Source organism: Acipenser ruthenus, chromosome 3, assembly GCF_902713425.1.
Source record: "Acipenser ruthenus chromosome 3, fAciRut3.2 maternal haplotype, whole genome shotgun sequence".
NCBI lineage: Eukaryota > Metazoa > Chordata > Actinopteri > Acipenseriformes > Acipenseridae > Acipenser > Acipenser ruthenus.
Window position 1 is genome coordinate 16,479,263 of NC_081191.1, and position 17,625 is coordinate 16,496,887.

At 36.2% G+C, this 17,625-nt stretch overlaps 1 protein-coding gene across 5 annotated transcripts in view; it reads left to right on the forward strand.

The window, feature by feature from the left end:
- LOC117394303 (intermembrane lipid transfer protein VPS13B-like) overlaps positions 1 to 17,625 on the forward strand; it is a 370,657-nt gene that overhangs the window by 39,210 nt on the left and 313,822 nt on the right. For all 5 annotated transcript variants that reach the window (XM_059012617.1, XM_059012618.1, XM_059012619.1 and 2 more), the window contains exons 5-12: positions 2,889 to 3,056; positions 3,312 to 3,493; positions 4,261 to 4,435; positions 7,717 to 7,994; positions 9,515 to 9,610; positions 10,005 to 10,127; positions 10,542 to 10,679; positions 12,560 to 12,647. In XM_059012617.1, coding sequence (XP_058868600.1) covers positions 2,889 to 3,056; positions 3,312 to 3,493; positions 4,261 to 4,435; positions 7,717 to 7,994; positions 9,515 to 9,610; positions 10,005 to 10,127; positions 10,542 to 10,679; positions 12,560 to 12,647 — 1,248 coding nt within the window. The remainder of the gene's footprint in view (positions 1 to 2,888; positions 3,057 to 3,311; positions 3,494 to 4,260; positions 4,436 to 7,716; positions 7,995 to 9,514; positions 9,611 to 10,004; positions 10,128 to 10,541; positions 10,680 to 12,559; positions 12,648 to 17,625) is intronic.

The window sequence follows — 17,625 nt, forward strand, 5'->3', positions numbered from 1 at the left end:
TACTTGCCGTGTACTGGGAACACATAAAGGAGTTCGTTTTTCCAGTCGTTTTATGGTTGAACAGTTTTAAGTAGGTTTCTTCCCAGTGGGCTGCCATGCAGGTGCTGACTGTGTCAATTGTTGACAGAAGTTAAGACTGTTGTGCTTGCTAGAGAGCCGGGTTTCGAGCACTACATTGGCCTTGGCAAGTTAGATCCAGAAATCAAAATAGCAGGAGGTTAAACGCTGGTTTACTGTTCGTCTGCAGGTGTTGTACAAAAGGTTTTAGCTTGGGGTCTATTTCTTCATCAAAGTCTAAACCACTTATTTTGAATAGGTTCAGAAGTACAGTATCTGATTTTATTATTATTTATTATTATTATTATTATTATTATTATTATGGAACATAGACAGACATCTCCATACATTTACGTACACATTTTGGGGGAGAAAAATAAGGACAAATCATTAAACTTTTATAAGTTTAAAGCTCAGTGATTGAGTTTAACAGTACATGGGAGAAATGAATAATCGCGTTCTTGTGGTTTAGAGGATTTATTGCAGTATATTTTCCTATTTTATGGTTTAAACTCCCTTGCCTGTAATATTTTTAGTTATTTCTTACTAGTATTGACCTTACCATGTATGTTGTTTCTTGTAAGCTTCTGTTTCTCAGGAATGGTATACAGTTAGTAGTGGTGTCTAACCACTGGAAAGCTTCCCCTAGTCTGCTCCTAGATCGATGAATCAAATCTCAACAGCTGAAATTGTGTTGGTTGTTAGCCTTCTGCTAAATATAGACACAAAATACTAAAATAAAGATTTAATTGCTGCGATATAGTGGATAGGCCTACATACATTCCTATATAAATGATATAACTGTACAATAATAACCACTGGCTCTGTGCCGATCTGTTGGTAAGGTAGACTTGGAATACAAGTATTACAAAGAAAGTGTACTGTATTCCTCAAAAACAGAAACAATGACATGCAACATAATACTGTTATATGTTTAGTCTTAATGTCCTTGAAGCAGAGAAGAAAATGTTGCCTTTTTGTATTTGTTAAAGTAAAACCAATTGTAACCCCAGAGTTTGCAGAGATGCTACTTGACCCATATTTTAAGAAATATTAACACGTGGTCCTTCCTTAATGATACATTGTGAATTATCTGCAGAGAAACATGGAAAGGTAATTCTTCAGTTTACTCCTTTCTTTCAAATTGAACATATTAAAAAATAGGCATTTTTACCGTGCTTGTTTTTGCACTTGCTTGAAAATAGGGCCCAGTTTCTTCATAACAACACTAACACATCAATATGTGTTGGTTTCTGAAAGCTGTAATGCAGCATTTAAACTGAAGCAGTATTTAAAATTCTGATATTCAGGAAGACGTTGACTTTTATATAAGATTTAGATGTTGGATGTAGGGAACATACTGGAAACAGATTTAAGAGCAACTTGATGTGAGCATCATACATTACTGTAAAGGGGCATATGGAGATGATCTTGAAAGCTAAGCTTAATGTCTTGTGACATGGCACATGACTACTGGGCAAGTGTCTTACGTATAAGCCGTGGGCTCTCTTCTGCTTCAAGTTTGGCATGCCAACTGCAATTCTGTCCAGTTCAGTGTTCAGTACTTGCAAACGTTGTTTTGGAAGTCTTGCCATTTACCATTGCAGATTTTCACTCTATCCAAAGTATTTTAAATAGCTGATAAACAAAAAGATAGTTCTAAAAATGCAAATGCCGTATTGTGGTGATATAATATTAAATATAAATTAAGATTTTTTAATCACAATTTTCACATAAATCAGCTTGAGAATAAAACTTTGATAATTCACCAACTTTTACTTGGGAGAAAACAACGAGTGTTGTAAATACACCATGCATGTTCATGGAGTACCGTAGCTATTTCACGAATGAGGCGGGTTGTTTACAGCTATCCCCACTGTACGAGTGAAATAACCACAGCACCTCATGAATGTTCCTGGAGTATTATTTTAATATTAAATACAATATATGGAAAAGAAAATATGTTTGAAACTAAATTAAACAACTGAAGTTGTGGAATTACTTTGCTTAGATCAAGCTCTGCATCTGCTTAGCAATGCTGCTTAATTAGAAGCAGTGCCTGTTCATTCTGTCTTTTAGATTTGAATGAATGCAGATTAAAAGAAATATTCACTCAGCAGCATCAAACACGAAAAAGTGATTTGATGCTAGATCTCAAAGCTTGCATAAACAAGTGTCCTCTTGAAGGGAAATAATAAATGATCATAAGGGGTTAGGCTTCTGGCATCCACAGCGAAATGTTACTTGAAAAATGTGTTGCTTGAAGAGTGTCAAAAAGCATTAGAATCAAGAAAGTATTCTTTGGAAAACCGTAATCAACTCTGCAGAGCACCAGCCAAAGAAGGGTCTTCAAAATCAAAACACGTGTATAAACAAATAAACAACTTTTTTTTTGGTTTGGCTTACACAAGGCAGCGGTTATGTGTAAAAAGATGTGAAAAAAAGATAATTTTCTGAGAATCAAATATCATTTACTTTCGGGAAAAGGGGAAAAAATAACATATCAAAAGTTTGCAGTGACAGTGTTGTAGGAAGTAGATGCACATTTGAATTACAATGCCAAATGTTACCATGTGTTGCCTTTACATGATGAGAAGCATAATTTCTCAGATAAAAAAAAATAAATAAACTGAACAAATGTTTTGTAAATGACAATCCTTTCCCTACAGCATTGAGCTTAAATACTTGAAAAACCATTGTTGAAATAAAAGGAATACTGCTTATTCATTAAAAGGGTTTACAGTAACTGAAATACAATATAGATCCAAAGCACAATTGATTTACCATATCCATTCACTGATATTTCTTTTTTTCTTTTCTTTTTGTTTTAGGTTATGTGCAAAGCCTCATAAGACGAGTTGTGAACAATGTTAATATTGTAGTAAACAACCTGATCTTGAAGTATGTGGAAGACGACATAGTTCTGTCTGTAAACATCACCTCCGCTGAATGCTACACAGTTGACGAGTTCTGGGATCGGGCGTTCATGGATATCTCACGTGAGTAATCTGTAGAGGTACAGCCAAAAGCTAGGTCTAACAGTGGAAAAAAAGAAATCCTACAGTAAATTACTTTTAAAATAAGAGCTGGTGTGGCCAAAAAAATGTTTCCAAATTGGATGATGTTAAAGCTGGGGTCTGTAATGTTCAATTCTTTCCAGCTACATGATTAACAGAACTAAGATACTGGAGGAATTTGCAACAAATACCTGGCATTTCATTTTTCTATTGAGTAACTTTTTGTACTTTTTCCAGCCTCTGATCTGGTCCTAAGGAAGGTCATTAATTTTTCTGACTGCACCATTTGCCTTGATAAGAGGAATGCAAGTGGGAAAATTGAATTCTACCAGGATCCTCTGCTGTACAAGTGCTCCTTTCGAACACGCCTGCACTTTACTTACGATAACATCAACTCCAAGATACCCTCTGTCATAAAAGTATGCACTGAAAAGTGTTTCTTTTCTAATAAGTTAACAGCAGTACGATTGTTTAAGACAGTTGATTATTGTTTATTTGAAACGCATTAAACAGGAATGTGACTTTTTTTTAATTATGGCTTGTGCTATCTTAATATTTTGCACATGGTATTTTATATTTTTATATAAGGATTTTGATTTGTCTGATCTTTTTGTGAGTCAGTTAGCCTCAGGACGTGTATATATGGTTTTGGGGTCAAATGTGGATTATGGAAACATTTAAAATTGTATCTGACTAAGTGCTAACAGTAACAACTCAAATTAACACAGTTTCTGATTGAAATTTGGATTCATGTTTTATTGTTTAGTAATATCAAATATCAACAGATTGCTTGCCAAACTTTATAGGAACTGTTTTGTTTTTCATCTTCACTGTGCATTTGAGTTGGGGGGAAAAAAAGACAATGCAAACTATTGGTGCATTTTCAGTGACTTTTTGGGAGGCTTTTCAACTTTTTTTGGATAATGAATCTGTTTTTCCCTTCACATAAAAACTGATAACGCACACTAAATATATTCAGAATTCAACTAAGGCAAAAAAAATAAATAAATACAAAAATAAAAAATAAAAACTTTAATGGAAACCAAGTTCCAATTGCATTCTGATTACTTATGCACTAAAATTTTAACATTCTGAAAAACACCTTACAAAGTTTGAAGCTTTGTAACTTGTGTCTGACAAAATGTTGCCAGCATTTAAATTTGCTTTATTTTTTATTTTATTACAGATTCAAGCACTTGTAGAAACCTTGAAGCTATCTATTACAGACCAGCAGCTACCAATGTTTATTCACATTATGGAGCTCGGCATGGCTCTGTACTACGGTGAAATAGGCAATCAGAGAGGGGCAGAAATGGAAGAGCATGGTACACATGCCAAAGAAACAGTTGTTAACATGACAGGTGAGTACGTTTGCAGTCTCGTGAAATCAGGGTTAATTCGATTAAGACTAACTTAGGTGAAAAACATGCATGAGCTTATGTCCTGAAGAGTTTTTCTTTTTACTCCGTTGATTTCGGTTGAGTTTGCATTTTGAAGTAGATCATAAGCATCAAAGGATTATGCACTTTTGCTGTACCATTAACTTTGCCTGTCATAATACAGTTGTCTGGTACATCATTTCTCTCAGTTTAACAGTTGTGGAAGTTGTAACCCCCACCCCACTTTAAGGAACTAAAACTTTCTTATCTACAGTTTATAGCCTATGCTGATGACCTCAATAAATTAGATTAAGATGCAATGGCACTGTCTGCGCAGTCAGGTCTGTTGATGCAGAAGTTTAATTTATGGAGGGGAATGTGGGTAGTGAGAACTGATCTGCCAGAAATGTTGTGCGAGTTGGCACTGACAGCATTCCCAGTTTAATGCCAGATGTAGGATTCAGTGTCATGCTACTGCTATGTGGCTCAGAAAGTGAATTAGTATCCTATCACAAAAATATACAAGAGGGGATTAACTGTTGGAACAAAACTGTTCAAGATCTTATGTTACTTAAAAAAAAAAAAAAAAAAAGGGTCCACTTGTAAAACGGACATGAAATCAAGAAATCATTTCTGCTTGGAACTTGCTTTATAATTAAAAACCCCAAGACAGGTTACATAATTATGAACGATCAAACAGCAATGATACATTTTTTAAATGTATATTTTTATATTTGCTTTGGGGATTTGTAAGGGAGACATAATTATCAGCAGTTTTGTTGTGTTATTTTACATTTTAGAAAAGTTTAAGCTACAATAGCCCCTCACTTTGGGGATTCAATCAAAAAAGCACCTACATTATTTTTCTTTCCATGGTGACATTCATTAGCATTTTTCAGCTATGAGGTATATGTGTGCTTTAAATTAAGGGCTTATTGAATCATAACACAAGGTGTCATATTATTCCACATGTGTGTATTTTGGCCCTGTCCTCACATGTCTGAAAGTTTAATTAAGTAGCATCAAAGAACTGGGAAATAAAATAAAGCATTGCTGTATTTTCTGATTGAATCCACTCCTTCAGGCTTTTTTGCAGTCAATTACAGTAGTATTCTACATCTGGAGATGTAGAGTGTAACACTTCATTTACTATATGTACAGTATGTTAATTCTACAGTTTATAGATATTATTGTAGCATCCTTGGTTTTTATGCTTAGTTTAATTGCTCCCTAATTAATAAACTTGAAACAGTTCAGACAAAATCCCTAAAACTATTATTGTTTATTTAAAACACAGTAGATGCATGTGTGTCATTTATTAAAGCATTCAGTCAGAAATGTTTCGCCAAAGAAATGTATTGAAGTTTGTTTTAAAAATGCAGCGGTTGGAAATTTGGATGACTAATACTCATATATAAACTAACAATAAGAAAGCTTTCCATGCCCAGTCATGTACAGAATATAGTGTTTATTAAAAGAAGAAAGACGTTTAAAAAAGAAGACAGGTTGTGTATTAAAATAACGTCCAGCAGTGTGCCTGATATGCATTGTCAAAGCGTCTGCTTTGTGAGGGAGATCTTTCATAAAATTACAGTAACCTTCTTGAAATCTATTTTTTGACTTTATGCACATGCACCCAATGTGTAAAAATCTTAGCAACTATCCAGGAACTACATAGGGATTTGTTTACATTTTAAATATGGAAAGACATCTCCAGGGATTTAAAGGCTCTGTTTAATGCTGGGACAAAACAGGTAGGTGATATCCTTTAAGAAAATAAAGACATGCAGCACAGCATTCTCAGTACATTGTAAATGTCTGTGCATAGTTCCTTACTCCAGGATACAGTATTGTAACAGCAACTTGGGAAATAAGGTATCAGTCAAAATAAAGAGCGTTTACTTGAATATACTTTTTTTTTATAAAAAAAATGCTTTTTAAAACGATTAATTGTATAAATTCTTATCCTTAAAAAAATAAGTGTTATACATGTTTTAAATAAGAATTATATTAGTGGACTTTATTTTGTTTCAAACACATTTCGGAAAGTTCAAAGCATTTCAATCATGTACACTGTGTTGTAGACTTACAACTGCCAGAACCCAATGTGAAAATGTAATTAAAATATTTCACAATATTGCCGTTTTAAGCCTTTCAAATAGTTCTGAAATGACCTCACCGATGATATTGTTTTCTTGTGGAGATGTTAGCCTTTGTGGAATGGGATTACACATTCTTGCATATTGACATCAACTTCCCCTCACAGCATGCATGGAAATATACACTATGTGAATGGTTCAAAGGTCAAGGAGTACATTAAAAACAGTCATTGACCTTCAATACTTTATCACAAATTGTATCCCACTCCTCCTATTTCAGTAAGCAAGGCCTTTGACTGCATCCTGCTGCTTCAATTCTGCAGTATATTTTGGCAGCTGTGCAGCTGCAGCCATTCCTGTCAAGCTCTAAAGCAGCTAAAAGCTATGGCCTGTCAAAAGTGAGCTCAATTAGATCAGATTCTCAGACCTGTAGGAGATAATTACTACTTTATCCGTAAGGCTTTAGCCCCTCTTCCATTTTCAGAAGTTGTGTCAGTCAGGTTTACATAACTCACAGCACCTCCTCCCTCCTGCATGTGTTACTGGCTTACAATATGCTTGAAAACGATAAAACAACTGCAGTGTCCTTTTGTTAGACCACATCGCTGTGAAGTAATACAGTATAATAATTTACTTGGACAAATTGTATATTATTAAATGGTCTTGAGTTGTTATGTTTGAAACTTGTATCATCTTTTGTTTTCTGACTTTACCTACTAATTTGTATATATTGATATTAACTTGGTAAATGTATTTATGCTGGTTGTTTTATGGGACAGATGTTGCTTTGGGGCAATCTTTAATTAAGGCTAAATAATCAAGTATTTTCACAGAATACAGTCCTAATCAACTGATGCTGTTATTAAATTCCTAGAAATATATCAGACTAAAAACCTTACTATCATACTCTTGTAATTATGATTACTTAAAAGTACACCCTATCACTTAAAAACCACAGCACTGAAATAATTAGACTCTTGGGGAAGTTATGTGGTATTGCAATAAATAAGCTGAGTAGCACTTGTGGCAAAAAAGAACGGAGCTGTGGTTTGTAACTGGGATTAAACATTAATGATAGTGATGTTGCATAATGTGCAATGGTATAGGAAAAATGACCACATAAGTAACATGCACAGCAGCTGAACATCTGTGTTGTGATGACAGGTGCTGAAGATGAAACCGGACTTCAAGTGCAGCACACATCCCAGTACCCACACCCAGACATGTACCTGCAGCAAGGGAACGATGATGAGCAGGGCTGGGTTTCATGGGCCTGGTCGTATGTTCCAGCCATCGTGAGCACTGGTGATGAGTACGATGGAGAGGAATACTATGAAGAGACTGAGGATGGTGTACAGCAACGCAGACAGAAATCGCAGACACCCAAGGATCCCATCATTTCAATAGGGTTCTACTGCACCAAAGCATCTGTCACGTTTAAGGTAATTGTTTCCTTTTTGCTTGGGCTACATTGGATAGGATTGACAGTAATAAAGTTGAGTATAATGAATGCAAAAAAGGTGAAACAAAGGATTGTGTAAAATCATATCAAATTGAATATGTTATCCCTGAAGAGTAATTCAGTTTGGATACAAGAAAGAAATCCTAAGCATGTCAAACCAAACAAATTAATTCTGTCCAAAATATTATCCGATTTGAACAGTGACATGAGGTTGTAGCTTGTGATAAATTGGTGCTGTTTTACTGATGTGTGTCAGTGTATGTGTGTGCAATTGATTGTAATCCACAACACAAGCACTTTTACCTTTGTATTTATACATGAAAATCTCTTTAAAAAGATTTTATAAATCATGTTGTACAGTAAATGGTTTGCTAATCTGTAAGAATTAAATATGATTCTTCTTGTCTGCTTATGGAATTAATTTGTGGTTCACTTCTGGTTAAAACCCAAGGTCAAATTTCAACATTAGCATTTGGAAGGGTTGGTACTGTTCCAGCTTAAAATCATGCCAAATTAAACCTTGCATTTTTTTTTAATAATGTTTAATAATGTTCTTGTTGTGTTTTAGTTCTTTTAATCAATTAATTGGTTTTCCTCCAAAATAATTGCAGACAGCTGAAGGGTGATCAGTTTTTTTTTTTTAAGAAGGTTTTTCTCAAGAATTTAGTTTGCGGAATTTGTCTTTGAACAGTTACCATGTGTACTTAGCAGTGGGAATGGCTATGTAATAAGAGCTACAGGTATTTGAAAACCCTGATGCACAACTCCCTGATACATAAATACCAGTAAATTGAAATAATTGGAAAATTAGTTAATGGTAAATGCAAGAACATAGAAAGCATCTTAAAGTCCTGTGTATTAAGATTATATTTTTTAATCATGTAGATTATAGTCATAATTAAAGGCATACAAATTTGTATTGCCTAATAAAACATGCAGCTATTCACACTGTACAATCTAATTGTTCCTGGATTTAATGTTGCATGTTGGGTTCATGTAGAAGGAGCTTTGCTGGAATTAGTTTAGTTAAAATCTAGCCTTTTTGTGCATATGCAATTGTATATAAAAAAAAAACTATAAAAATAAGACTAAGTTGCATGTGAATATTTTAACTTAGCAAAGGTAACTTAAATGTACCCGAAGAAAAAAGTTCTGTCTCTGGATAATGCATTAGCAGCACATTGTTTCTGAATAGGCATTCTTCAAAGGCATCGTGTGATTGTGAAATGGATCATTCTGGTAGAACAAGGGGGGGTTCATCATGAACTTCAAACTGCTGGGAAATTTGTGGTGTTATCCACACGTGATTAAATCAACATACTCTGCAAGAAGGGATAATAAGTTACAGCTGTTTTGCTGCACCTGTTTCCTGCCAAAAGTAAAATTGGCTGATAACACATATTCATTTGTCTTCATCAATTCTTTACAGTACTGTCATATATCTGCTATTTAAATACAATATGTATCATATTTTAAGGTATTTATCTTATTGTTTCACAGCTCACTGAAATGCAAACTGAAAGTAGTTATTACAGCCCTCAGAAGGTAAAGTCCAAAGAAATTCTCTGTTTGGAACAAGAAGGAATGACAGTAGAGGTAATAGTTCACTTTCTACTCTTGCACTCTATATGAATCATGTCATATATATATACAGTACATATAATGTTGTATTATTAGTAAAAACACTTCTTAGATTTATTTATTTTTGGTAGATATGCATCAGTTCAGTTACTATACATTTTTTCTTTTTTTTTTTTTTAACAGGATTTATGTTTATTGCACACAATTGCATTACAGTAATTCACAAAGCTTTAGCTAAGTGCAAATGTGTGGCTCTTTATGAGGCTCTAATTTGAATTTTCCACCTGTTTACATATTAGCAAAAATGATTTGCTTCTATTTATCCCTTACACACTCCTTTCATTACATTAACCCAGACCCTATTTTCTTTTACACTAAATGTATTTTAATCCCAAATGGTTTATTGTAGGTCCTTATGATGGGAGAACCATTCTTTGACTGTCAGATTGGTATTGTGGGTTGTCGGGCTCTGTGCCTTAAGGGAATCATGGGTGTTAAAGACTTTGAAGAAAACACGAATAGATGTGAAGCAGTAAGTATTTTATGGTAAACTACCCACCGTACTTTTCTTGCTAAGCAGTTTAGCCAGTCTGCAACAGCACTTTCCATGCTGCAAGTTTACAGAGCTATTTTGTAACATATGTAACCCAATATCCAGTTGGCTTGCAGTGTCAATTGCTTTCTTCACAGCTGAGCAGATTTTTTTGCACATGTTTTCTACACGTTTTACTTTTTTTTTTTTCTTGTCAAAAACCACACAAGCACAGTTGGAAACCAAGTCCTTGCTCACAAAGACAATGGAAATTTGTATTAGTACTTATTTGGCTTGAAGTTGTTACAGATGTGTCTTGTTTGTGTTCCCGCAAATTATTGACGTTAAATCTTATGTAAAGAAGTTAACACAGACTTCATGATAATACAAATATATCTTTGTCTTCCTTTAAAGGATGCTGTTTTCTTCCAGTGTGGTGAGAGTCTGAGCAGTAAAGGAATGACCTACCTCACCAACTCCCTGTTCGATTACAGGAGCCCAGAAAACAACGGTGTCCAGGCAGAATTCATTCTGGAAGCTGCACTTCACAAGGTCTTTTTTAGTGTTTAATATTGAGTTAAAATGAGCCCCTCTGTTAGTATAGTAATACCTTCCCACTTTTATCAGTATTGTATCCTGTAGGAGATTGTTGCAGGCCATCCAGAAGGAAATAATCGGCTATTACTGTAGATGTCTACATTGGTTGGCTCTTAACTTCTGTTATTAAATATCCTTTAGACATCCGTTTTAGACACTGTCGGTATGTGCGGAATGCTGCTGTGGTTTAATAGAAAGGAAAGTGCGAAACAAGTGAATGGTTGCAAATATTGCTTAATATAGTCACTATAAAATGGTGACATTTGTTATAATCTCTTATCAGGTTAAGTGGATCATACATCAGGGCTGTTATAATCTCTTATCAGGTTAAGTGGCTCATACATCAGGGCATACACTGTGCCAGATAAGACAGGGTGACGCTCTCCATCTTGCAAAGCCAAATGTCACTTCCATTGAAATTCTGTCTAAAGTGGTTGATTTATATGTTTAGTGTGTAATGTCACTGTCATGTTATTAAAGTTTTAATTGAAATGATGCTGTCCGTACAAACCCCATTATATTATAGTATGATAGTGTGCCAGCAATGGCCATTTTAAAATTTTGGGTGGTATAGTCAATTGATCTAAGTGACGCTGTGTCTAAATACTGACACTGGGCCCAAGGATATTAATACCAAACATCCAGCAGCATGTGTGTCTATTTTAGTTTATTTCTGTCGTTAAAAATATGAAAAAACCCAGGAAGGTTAAACTTAATTACTCAAAAAGCCTTATCTTAAAGCATGTATGGAGTTTGCGGAAAAGCATGTAGATGATACTGCAGACACGTGGAAAAAGGTTTTGTGGTCGGACTAGACAAAAATTGAACTTTTCGGTCTAAATTCCAAGCGTTACGTCTGGCGCAAGCCCAACACTGCACATCACCCAGTCAACACCATCCCAACTGTCAAGCATGGTGATGGCAGCATCATGTTATGGGGATGCTTCTCTTCAGCAGGGACTGGGAAGCTTGTCAGGATAGAAGGGACAATGGATGGTTCAAAGTACAGGCGAGTCCTTGAGCTAAGACTAAGTCAGCTAAGACTCTGAAACTGGGGAGGAAATTCACATTTCAGCAGGACAATGACACAAACCACAAAGCCAAAGCCACACTGGAGTGGTTGAACAAGAAGAGAATTAATGTTCTTGAGTGGCCCAGTCAAAGTCCTGACGTGAATCCAACTGAAAATTTATGGCGAGACTTGAAGATTGCAGTCCATCGACGATCCCCAACAAACTTATCAGAACTGGAGCAATTTTCCCATGAAGAATGGGCAAAAATGTCACCATCCTACTGTGCAAAGCTAGTAGAGACCTATCCAAAAAGACTCATAGCAGTAATTGCTGCAAAAGGTGCTTCTACCAAGTACTGACTTAAGGGGCTGAATACTTATGCAACCAGTAAATTTAATTTTGTACATTTTCTTTGCAAGTTTTGCTGACATTTAACCTCCTCCTCATATAACAGTGTTCAGTTTAACCACTACAGCTTTGAATAAAAAAGTTTGTTTGAAAAACTGTGCATACATTATTTGTAATTCAACAAAATGTATATATAATGCCAGCAAAACAGTTCTCCTCTTCAAAAGAAAACTTATAATGGTAAGACCTGCTTTAGACTCATTCTAATGAACATTACTCATTGACTAACTAGTTGCCATTGATAAAACAATAGGGAGGTTAAGTAGTCTTCTGGATGTCCTTTTGTTTAATTTGCAATACAAGTGTCATTTTCTATCTTGCGAAGGATTGCTGATGTTCTTTTTAATGATAAGCCTTTCTGAGAGTGGGTATGCATTTACAAATAAGCACGTCTCCCTCTTTCTTTGTTGGTAGGAGACTTACACAGAGATAGCCGGTATACAGCGCTTTGGTGCTTTCTACATGGATTACCTGTACACAATGGAAAACACCAGTGGCAAAGGTATTTTCTCTTGCATTTACCCTCCTTTGAACAACAGAAAGAAAGACTTCTCCACAGCCACCCAGTCCTTGACCTGCTGTCCTCAGTTTTACCTCAAATGTACCTCCTGGGAGAGCTGTCAGGCTTTTTAAATCTACACTGACACATTTTTCTTTCTTTTTTTTTTTTATAAACACATTGTTACGCTTGTAAGAAGGTAGATGGTAAGAAACTAATAGGCAATTGTAAGTTATGTGTCATTATTTAGGATATCCCTACAACTTCTGATTTTAGCTTCAGTTCAAGAATGTTTGTTCATCCATATTTGATTAAGACTGAGATGGTGTTTTTTTTTTTGGATATATGATATCTACAGTGTGTAATTTTTTTGGGCGCTATCTTTTCCAAATTAGTTAACACTACGCCATATTTTGGGTAAAGCCTTCCAACATCAAAAATGCAACATGTCTAAGACTTTCGCACAGCAGTGTGTGTGTGTGTGTATATATTATATATATATATATATATATATATATATATATATATATATATATACATACATATACAGACGTGCTCAAATTTGTTGGTACCCCTCCACAAAAAACGAAGAATGCACATTTTTCTCTGAAATAACTTGAAACTGACAAAAGTAATTGGCATCCACCATTGTTTATTCCATATTTAATAGAAATCAGACTTTGCTTTTGATTTTTTATTCAACATAATATTGTAAATAAGAAAACAAATGAAAATGGCATGGACAAAAATGATGGGACCACTAACCTAATATTTTGTTGCACAACCTTTAGAGGCAATCACTGCAATCAAATGTTTTCTGGAGCTCTCAATGAGACTTCTGCACCTGTTAACAGGTAGTTTGGCCCACTCTTCCTGAGCAAACTGCTCCAGCTGTCTCAGGTTTGATGGGTGCCTTCTCCAGACTGCAAGTTTCAGCTCTTTCCATAGATGTTCGATAGGATTCAGATCAGGACTTATAGAAGGCCACTTCAGAATAGTCCAATGTTTTGTTCTTATCCATTCTTGGGTGCTTTTAGCTGTGTGTTTTGGGTCATTATCCTGTTGGAGGACCCATGACCTGCGACTGAGACGGAGCTTTCTGACACTGGGCAGTACGTTTCGCTCCAGAATGCCCTGCTAGTCTTGAGATTTCATTGTGCCCTGCACAGATTCAAGGCACCCTGTGCCAGGCGCAGCAAAGCAGCCCCAAAACATAACCGAGCCTCCTCCATGTTTCACTGTAGGTATGGTGTTCTTTTCTTTGAAAGCTTCATTTTTTCGTCTGTGAACATAGAGCTGATGTGACTTGCCAAAAAGCTCCAGTTTTGACTCATCTGTCCAAAGGACATTCTCCCAGAAGGATTGTGGCTTGTCAATATGCATTTTAGCAAATTCCAGTCTGGCTTTTTTATGTTTTTCTGTCAAAAGTGGAGTCCTCCTGGGTCTTCTTCCATGGAGCCCACTTTCGCTCAAAAAGCGACGGATGGTGCGATCAGAAACTGACGTACCTTCACCTTGGAGTTCAGCTTGTATCTCTTTGGCAGTTATCCTTGGTTGTTTTTCTACCATTCGCACTATCCTTCTGTTCACTCTGGGGTCGATTTTCCTCTTGCGGCTGCGCCCAGGGAGGTTGGCTACAGTTCCATGGACCTTAAACTTCCACTATGTAACACAATTTTTGTTCCTGGGTAGTAAGTGTTATTTCCTAATTGCTTATGCCTCAAAAGTATAGAAAATGGCTATTATTCCCCACAAACTTTGCTTTTGTGACCAGGACAGTGATATTTTGAAATTTACCTATTTCCAATGAGAAAACGGGCGAATTTGTGTCTTTTCGTTCACATAAAGTCAGAAAAAAACAACATATGAATCCAAATTAACATGTATTTATACTAACCCTTTGCGGTCCATTGTCGGACTGGGTCCGACATTGCAATTATTCCTCACAGGTCCTTTGTCGGACTGGGTCCGACATCATTATAGCAACGCAATAAACGGGTGTTTAGTCGTTTTTTCTCCGGAAAAAGCCGAGAAAACCATTCAATTGCCGAGTGGTAGCGACAGGAGCCGAGACAAGTCGGAAAAAAAAAAAAAAAAAAAAAAAAAGGCGTATTTCATGAATAGTCATACATGGTATCAGGTATCAGATAATGGGCGTCCATAATAAACAAGCTGGCTAAGTGCGTCAGCGCACTGAGACTATCATGGACATTTGCAGAGCTTTTTTCAGATGTTATAGTAATAAAATAATGACTTTGATCGCATTATTGAGGAGTTTGGTGATAAAACGAGTGATCTGGAGATGATCGATCGGTATGTACGACTATTATTATTATTATTATTTATTTCTTACACAGCTGAACGCTATAGCAAACAAAAGGCTGGGGAGGGGCTGGAGATGCCTAGTGTGTGCTTTGTTGATATGCAGGGCCATTTAAACCCGTTTGACTGTGAAAAAAAATACTTTTAAACAGCGCGTATAAAATTAACTGCGCGTGTGAAAATTAATTATTCCTGGCGTGCCTGACGCGCGATTAATAAATGGACCGCAAAGGGCTAAAGTAATACAAAAATGACTGCAAAAGATTTAGAAGTGAGTAGTTTTTCGAGATTTACGATTATACTGTAAATCACTTTCACGAATCAGCCCCCAAATGTAGTCTCCCATCACGTTCTCGTTATACTGTCCTTGGTAGCGGCGTTCAAAGTCCAGTATATCCTGGTGGAAGCGCTCGCCTTGCTCCTCAGAGTACGCTCCCATGTTCTCCTTGAATTTATCAAGATGAGCATCAAGGATATGGACTTTGAGGGACATCCTACAGCCCATTGTGCCGTAGTTCTTCACCAGAGTCTCAACCAGCTCCACATAGTTTTCGGCCTTGTGATTGCCCAGGAAGCCCCGAACCACTGCGACAAAGCTGTTCCAAGCCGCTTTCTCCTTACTAGTGAGCTTCTTGGGGAATTCATTGCACTCCAGGATCTTCTTTATCTGTGGTCCGACGAAGACACCGGCTTTGACCTTTGCCTCAGACAGCTTAGGGAAGAAGTCTTGAAGGTACTTGAAGGCTGTCGACTCCTTATCTAGAGCTCTGACAAATTGTTTCATAAGGCCCAATTTGATGTGCCGTGGTGGCATCAGCACCTTCCGGGGGTCCACCAGTGGCTCCCACTTGACGTTGTTCCTCCCCACAGAGAACTCGGTCCGCTGTGGCTAGTCCCGCCTGTGGTAGTGCGCCTTGGTGTCCCTGCTGTCCCAAAGGCAAAGATAGCAGGGAAACTTGGTAAAACCGCCTTGGAGACCCATCAGGAATGCCACCATTTTGAAGTCTCCTATGACCTTGATGCCATCTCAGAAAAATGCAGATATATATCCACTTAGGCAGCTGGAACTAAACTGAACTGGTGGGCTTAAGGCCCCTGTATTTATACTACTATTTATATTACTGGACAGTTCTAGAAAGTTCTAGAAGTTACTCCAAGTTTACTCAGCACTGAATCTATCTGGAATGTTCTGGAAAATAGGTACATTTCAAAATATCACTGTCCTGGTCACAAAAGCAAAGTTTGTGGGGAATAATAGCCATTTTCTATACTTTTGAGCAGAAATAACACTTACTACCCAGGAACCAAAAAAAAAAAAAAAATTGTTACACGATGTAATATTTGCAACTGTTGTCACAGGAACATCAAGCTGCTTGGAGATGGTCTTGTAGCCTTTACCTTTACCATGCTTGTCTATTACTTTCTTTCTGATCTCCTCAGGCAACTCTCTCCTTTGCTTTCTCTGGTCCATGTTCAGTGTGGTGCACACAATGATACCAAACAGCGCAGTGACTACTTTTCTCCATTTAAATAGGCCGAATGACTGATTACAAGATTGGAGACATGTGTGATACTAATTAAAGAAACTAATTAGTTTGAAATATCACTATAATCCAATTATTTATTATCTTTTCTAAGGGGTACCAACAAATGTGTCCAGGCCATTTTGGAATATCTTTGTAGAATAAGCAATAATTCATCTCTCTTCACAGCTTCTTTGCTTTATTCTATGACATACCAAAGGCATGCAAGTATACATGATAAAATAGCTTTTAATTTCATCACTTTTCAGGAGGAATGAAGCATTATTTCAATGAGCTGTAAGGGTACCAACAAATTTGAGCTTGGAAATTCTGGCCTGTAATTTGGTTAAAATCGCATCATAGGAGAAATAGAATGAACTATTGCCCTAACATCCTTACACCACCGAGCAATAGTCTCTCTCTGACATGTGATTGGTTCACATCACTGTCAGTCCTGCCCTTTTCAAAGAAAAGCCCTTGACCTCCACTCCAACAACAAGAGAAAATGGCTGAATGAAAAAACAGGAATTCTGTGACATAACAGAAAATGAAAAACAAAAATACTATAAAAGAAAGAAAAAAACATTGATAACTATGCGGTATGAACTTCAAAAACATTTTCTTATTTATGTTATTTAGTGATTTACATATGCTGTATCAGCTATATTTAAACAAAATACTGTAAAGCCATGAATATTTTGTTCCAGAAATGTTGGCGCTCTGTTGCACTGGTAGTAGTATATTACTTCAGTATATGTACAGCACTAAGATATTCATGCCAAGAATGTTTACGTCTTTTTTTCATACGTGAAAAATGCATAATAAAAGGCTTGCAAATATTTATGGTTTTACAGTATATAAAGTAATATTTACTATCCAACCTTGCCTCTCATATTATTTTGACTGATTCATATATTAAATATGTATTGCAGACTCAACCATAGTGGAAAATTAAATGCCCCACGGGAAAACTGTTGTTACATCCCTGTCAGTAACAATAGTCTTCCCTTGGGGCAATAATTTTCCACTATGGCCCTCCTCTCCAATCCATATATATATATATATATATATATATATATATATATATATATATATATATATATATATATATATATATATAGTGTGTGTGTGTGTTG